Below are 6,626 nucleotides of genomic sequence, written 5' to 3'. Positions count from 1 at the left end.
GAGATGTTAACCCTATTACCATTGTGTCACTGAACCAAGGCCTGGCATTGTTACATGAGAAGGTAAAATATATATATATTGGTAAAGCCACCACAGTTGGGTTTTGTATTGTTTGCACTCCTCGCCAATATAGCATCATCCTCAGTAGCTAGCCCTTTATTGAATTACTGCACAAAAGGAGTCATGGCCCACAGGTCCACCTATCCTGCCCCCAAGCAGAAGAAGTTTCCTTTTTCCAACCACAATGAGGCTTTCTTCTCCAAAGATTCCATCCCCCCATTGTCTCATCAGCATATCACAGATTCTGCCCACTGGTCAGAGTGAAACAAAATGTTTTAGTAAAGCATGTGGAGAGTACAAGTTATCTTCATACAGATACACGGTAAGTACATAGCACAGTCATTCAGCCCAGGCGGACCCATGTTAACAACCTAGGCAGCTTTCACAAGCCCCTGCTGTTTTCCTCCACCACCTCACCCATCTTCTTTCCCCAAGACACCTGGCTGGCTCTTAGCTCTGAGCTGCCAACAAGGGAGGCCCCTAGTTTGGATTCTGTATCTCTTGTCTGCAAAAAGGTCAGATCTCATTCTATGGTAGGTCCTGACCTTGTAAGGAGGGACCTGTTTGTAGCTTCCTTTCCTCAGCAATCTCCTTTCCCGGACGTTGTCCACCTGCCATCTTGTGGAAACCATCCTCTCTTTGGCTGCCTCAGCAGAACCTCACCTGTGCTGAAAACAGCCTGTGGGTCAAGGTCCATCTTCTCTAAACCATCTCATTTTAGTCTCTGACCTTCTCCTGTCCCAGGTCACAGGCTCTCAGGATATCATGCCTGCTGGGCACCAATCTTCCGTAGCCTGTTGATCATTCCACATATACAATGCCTCTCCTGCCAAGTGCAGAGAGGGGTCTACTTAAACTAACACATTTGGGAAAGAGCTGGGACTTATGTTCTTCCTGGGGTAAAGCGTGATCTGCAAAACGAGGTTCTGCTGCTAGGACTGCTGCTATAAAAATAAGCCTGTGCTAGGGAGAAGCAAGGGGAAGAAGGGCTTTCTATGCCCTTCCAAGGGGGACATCTAGTGGAGCGGAGGGTCCACTGCACAAGGATTCGGGAAATCTGATTCTCACTCCAACTCTGTCAACAACTTGCTGTGTATCTCCAGGCAAGGCACTTAGCCTCTTGAAACCTCAGCTTTCTGGACTGTAAAACAAAAGGATTGGACTGATTTCTAAGGGCCATTCCAGCCCTGACCCTTTAGGAAAATAATATCAAGAGGTCAATTTGTGTAAAACCTTTTACTTTTCAAAGCACTTTTCACATTCATGATTTCCTAATCTTGACCTTTTTGTAGATGATCAGATTAGGTCCCATACTCCCTACTTCACAGATAGGGAAAGTGAGGCCCAGAGAAGTGAAAAGATTCACCCCAAATCAGTCAGCAAATTAGTGGCAGGGCTGGAACTAAAATCCAGTCTCCTGACTCTTGTCAGGGTCGCCGTGTTCAGCTGTGCAGGGTGTGCCCCACACCAAGAATCTGGGGGCACAGGGAGGGAGGGGGCTGAAAGATGTTCAGGGGTGGGGCCAGGTCAACCTTGAGGAAGAGGCACCTTTCTCTAATTGGTCTGCCCAGAAGGGGCACCTTGTTCTCATAGTCCTCCCTGAGGGAGAGGGAGCACCTCTTCTCAGGTAGCTCAGAGGGGCACCTTTCTGCACTGCCTCCATCTGTAGAAGCCCTTTATGGGCTGGCAATAGCCCTGATTCCTGGGCTGTGCCTCTTCCCACTCTGGGGCTGGATGAGTAGGTCTGGAAGGGGGTTGCTAGATAAAATACAGGATAAAATCAAATGCAGTTGTGTCCCAAATTTGTCATCTCAACTTCAAATTGTTAACTTTTTAGGAATTGTGAGCTGTCCCTTAAACCACTGGCAGTTTGAAATTAATCATGGTGGGAGTATTTACACCGTGGAAACTGGCAATCAACACAAATCAGTGGTTCTTTCTCTCTCTCTCTTTTTTTAAGAGCTGGTTGTTAAACATTTACCAACACAACATTACACGGGAGGTATCCTTGTCTCAGATACACTGGGTAAAGATTCTGAAACCATGTCCCTGGGTGCTCTGCAGTCACATGGGGGTCACAGAGCATCTGAGGGTAACTATCAGGCTTAGTATACTAGAAAATGAAATATTCTACTCTTAGGATCCTAGAATAAGGCTGTTGGAAACTTATAATCCTAAAACAAGAATGTCAGAGCCCCAGAATTTCAGAAAATGGAATGTATGTTGAAAGCAGGGGCTGCTATACCCTATTCATGCCTAACCCTTCACTAGCAGATAGATGGCCAAGGCCTCAGTGCCTGACCAGAGCCCTTGCTGGCCAGCCCAGCTCAGGGCTCAGGCCTCTTGCGGGCCACAATGAAACAGACCCCGGAGCTGGCAGCATTGGCGGGGGAGTATTTGCAGGGGCTATGCAAAAGCTGCTCAATGTCGAAGCCGGCATCCAGGACAGCCTGCTCCACCTCCTCCTTCTCCAGGGCCACAGAGGAGAACCTGTGGTTCCCCACCATGTAGCACGAGACCCTGAGAATGATCGAGGTCACCAGGTGGCCCTCCGGCTTGAGCAGCGAGGCGAGGTTGCGCAGCGCAGTACGATAGGTGTCCAGGCTGCAGCAGGCACACTCCATGGCCAGCAGGGTGAGCACGCAGTCAGCTGGGGGCAGCACAGCCGGGGCCAGTGGGTTACCCAGGTGGACGTCGCACTTGAGCACTCGCTTTACCACAGCTCGAAGCTTCTCCTCCTTCTCCCGCCACCGGCCGCTGCAGAGAGAGGGTAATGCTCAGGGGAGGCACATCTAGGTCCCAAAGGAACTCTCAGCCGCTGTGACCAGCAGAGGAGGGTTATCTCTAGACCCAGAGGATTGGTATTCCTCAGTCCTAGTGTGACCTAATAGCAGGCTCTTCCCTAATCTGCACTTCAGTTTCCCTAGCAGGAAAATGGTGAGAGAGGGACCAGATGAATTACAGAAACCTTCCTCTCTCTGAATCCATGTGGACCCTTCCTCTTGATCCCCAGAAGACACAAGGAGTCCCCAGTGTGGATTGGGCGTTCAGTAAACATTGGATGGATGGATGAATGAATTAATGAATTAGCTACACATACTATATGGATGTACAGATCTTAAAAATATAATGCCGAATGGTAACAAGTGCATTATAGAAGATAACAGGGCAAATTAGTCTGCTATAAAGTACAAAAGTGAATAAATCTAAAAAAAAAAACAGATTGTCTAGATGTACATAAATACTTTTTAAAATCATTTTTAAAAAGCAAGGGAATTATAAAGTTCAGATCAGTGATGACCTCTGGTGGGGGAAGGCAGGAGGCAAGGGCCAGGGAAGACACACGTGCGTGGCGTTACCAGCATGTGAGTACTGAGACTGTATGGCGGGGTCATGTCCTTATATGCAATACAGTGACAATAGATAAAGATGATTGAAGGAGATGGGGTAGATAAATGATAGATAGTAGATAGATGAATGATGGATGGATGGGTAGATAGATAGACAGGCAGACAGACATATAGATGGCTATAGAGACAGACACATAAATAGATATAGAGACAGACAGAAACTGACTGACTGGAAGAAAAGGCCCCACCATCTGGTCTTCAGTGGTCAGGTCTGCCTGTATAACACTGCAACACAGTCCTGGGATCAGATACACGTTCCTAAAGCTGCTGTTGTCCTGAGTGTGTCATAGGTAACAGGCCAGAAAGCCCTCTGAGAAGGGAGTTGATGTCCAGCTCCCGAGGGATCCCCCCACCAACTCACCCTTCAAGCCCTTACCTGTCTCCCTCCAGCTCACAAGCATATTTCACAGCCGGGGACCAGTCATAGGCCCCTGGCTCCTTCTTCAGCCACTTTTCTAGCTCCTCCCGGTTGCGATCAGTTAAGTCTGAAAGGGTGATGTCTTGGAAGGACTCACAGGCGGCGAGCAATTGGTAGATGGTAGGGCCTGTGCCGATGTCGATCAGGGTGTCCCCTTTGAGGCCCCCTGAGGGAGGGGACGAGATGGCTGAGACTCGTCTGAGAGTCTGAGAGCTGAGGTGGTCTTTGAATGCTAGACCCTGCTGGGGGAAGGGGGATGGAGGTGAAAGAAATGGGGCCCAAGACAGATTTCGGGGCAAGGAGGAGTAGATCCTAGTCCTGCTCAAGGGGAAAGCAGCCCCGATAATGACAGTGATCATGAATTGATGGTTTCCTACATGCCAAACGGAAAAAAAAAAAAAAAAACACCTGCCATGGAGTCGACTCTCACTCATGGCAACCCCGTGTCCGTCAGAGTGGAACTGTGTTCCACAGGATTTTCAAGGATGGATTTTTCAGAAATAGATCACCAGGGCTTTATTCCAAGGGGCCTCTGGGTAGTCTCAAACTTCCCGTCTTTTGGTTAGCAGCTGAGTGTGTTAACCCCGGGACTCTACATACCAAACACAGTGCTATATATTTTATATTCATTTATTTCAATTTATACCTCAGAATCGCCCTGTGTAGGGACGGCTATTTTTATTTCCATTTTACTGATTAAAAAACTGAGTCTGAGAAAAGTTAAACAGTTAGCCTGATGACTTTCAGCCAAGATCGTTACCACGGTCCCTCCAGGCCCTGCTCTGGAGAAGATTCTGGCTGAAGCAGACAGAGAGGACATCTGGGGACAGTGACCCTAAGTTTGGCAGGAAGCTTCCCCTGATGTCCATCCTGGCCTGGATGTGTTCCATTGGATGAGGTGTGGGGTGGGGAACTTGGCCAAGAACAGGAACCAGGGTTTTGAGAAGGACATGACCCAGAAAGGCAGCCGGGGTGAGCTGAAGGTCACCAAGAAGCTGGAATGAAGTGTAACTTCCAACATTCCACGTGGAGCCGGGCTTGAAAACATGGCTCCACTTGGGCTCAGAGCCCACCAGCCTGGTCTCTGATTTCTGCCTCCTCACTAGTCTGCACCACCAGGCTCAGCAGCTTCTTCACTCCATCCTGCCCCCAGCCCAGAGCTGGCTCAGGAGATTCACCCTCACAGTCCCCAATGAAGTACCCAGAAGGAAGGTATGGCTAAATAAGCCCGGAGGCCAGGATTGAATCCCCATGTATGGTGGGGGTGGGGGAGGGCAATTCACTGGGAGGCCAGGGGCTACTATGTGTCCATTTTACAGGTAGTGTAATCAAGGCCCTTGGACGCTGAAGGCCTTACCAACAGGTTCATGACAGTGCTGAGACCCCGCAAAGCACTTCTGACTTTTCCAGATACTTGCCACAGCCGCATGTGGGCTCCACACTCTCGGGGTGGGGTGACTCTAACCCTGCTCAATCCTGCTGCCTGCCCTTGGCCTTCTCTGTTCTCAGAGACCTGGCTGTGGAAGGGCAGGGCTGGACTTGTGAGCTGGAAAGCCTTCCCTGTCCCACCTCAAAGACCTAGGAGCTAACAGGGGGTGGGGGGGCATTTTGGAGACTGCAAGATGCAGTACTCTCCCCTCACACACATCTCTCATCCCCTTCCCCCCCATGTCCCACGCATTCCCCTATCCCTGCTCTGTTTGAGCATGCAGCTCCTGGGCTGTGAGGAGACAGACCTCACATACACTTGCCCAAAGAGAGTGGAAGAGCCTGACCAGCTCCCTCTTCCCCAGCCCCTGCAGCCCCAGAGAAAACCAGGCTTCAACCCAGGCTGCTCTCCTGGGACTCCTTCTCCCTGTCCCTAGAAACCCAGGGAGAAGGACCGCCCCTCCACTCACCAGGACCAAAGGTCTTGTGGAGACACTCCAGGTTAAACTTGAGCACCTCGGCCTCAGGTGCTGGGCCGCTGCTGAAGCTGCAGTAGGTGGCCAGGTATTCCCTGGGCAGGAAATTCTTCTGGTACTCATCTTCTCCCGTGAAGCTGCCCTCCATGGTGGCCCCTTGTGCTTGCACTGCTCCCGCCTGCCCAGGTTTATGAAGGCTCCGGATGCTCCAGGCTCCACCCCGGAACACTGCCCACCCCCTTGCTTCTCTCAGGCCAGCCTCTTCTTGAGCCACCCCGTCTGCAGTGGGTAGGAGAGACACACATTAACTGAAATTCCTCTAAACCCAGAGCCATCACAGCTAAGGCCACAGCTGCCCTGGCTTTACTTTTTCTAGGGACAGACCCACATCCCCTAGGATAATTGATGGTGCCCAGCCCTGGGTCCCACTCTCAACTCTGCCAGCCATGTGCTGTTGCTACATGACCTTGGGCAGGTGTCAAGCCTCAGTTTCCCCATCTGCTTGTACCCCCCACTGGCTGTGAGGGCTAAGATCACGACTGAGTTCATAGCGAGGTCACGTCTATATATATGTATGTAGAAAGAGAGGGGAAAGGAGAAAGAGTGCATACATATGTACAGAGGGAGATTTATTTTAAGGAAATGGCTCATGTAGTTATGTAACCTGGCAAGTCCCAAATCCATGAGTCAGGCATCAGGCTGGAGGCTTCTCCTGACTCATATGGTTGCAGGGGCTGGCAAACTCAAAATTGGCAAGTCAGATGGCAGGCTGCTGTCACACAGGGTTGCAGAAGCTGGAGAATTCCATAATCCACAGGTCAGACAGCAGGCTAC

At 50.4% G+C, this 6,626-nt stretch overlaps 1 protein-coding gene across 1 annotated transcript; it reads right to left on the bottom strand.

Moving 5' to 3' along the window:
- Positions 1–2,321: 2,321 nt before the first annotated feature.
- Positions 2,322–6,381, bottom strand: INMT (indolethylamine N-methyltransferase). Its single transcript, XM_003406921.2, has 3 exons — positions 5,787–6,381; positions 3,847–4,054; positions 2,322–2,817 (listed from the first exon to the last, which is right to left on the bottom strand). Exons 1-3 carry the CDS (start codon positions 5,938–5,940, stop codon positions 2,388–2,390), a joined length of 792 nt encoding a protein of 263 aa, XP_003406969.1. The 5' UTR covers positions 5,941–6,381; the 3' UTR covers positions 2,322–2,387.
- Positions 6,382–6,626: the final 245 nt, after the last annotated feature.

This window comes from Loxodonta africana, chromosome 8 (assembly GCF_030014295.1).
Source record: "Loxodonta africana isolate mLoxAfr1 chromosome 8, mLoxAfr1.hap2, whole genome shotgun sequence".
Taxonomy (NCBI): Eukaryota; Metazoa; Chordata; class Mammalia; order Proboscidea; family Elephantidae; genus Loxodonta; species Loxodonta africana.
The sequence above is the reverse complement of the archived record's forward strand: the minus strand, read 5'-3'. Positions and strand labels throughout refer to the sequence as shown.

Bases quoted from the DNA above. Each gene is read 5' to 3' on its own strand.
- INMT (XM_003406921.2), bottom strand. From the start codon at position 5,940: ATGGAGGGCAGCTTCACGGGAGAAGATGAGTACCAGAAGAATTTCCTG. The intron at 4,055-5,786 runs GTGAGTGGAGGG...CCCCTCCCTCAG, and splicing joins CCACAAGACCTTTGGTCCTG to GGGGCCTCAAAGGGGACACC. The intron at 2,818-3,846 runs GTAAGGGCTTGA...CTCTCTCTGCAG, and splicing joins TGTGAGCTGGAGGGAGACAG to CGGCCGGTGGCGGGAGAAGG.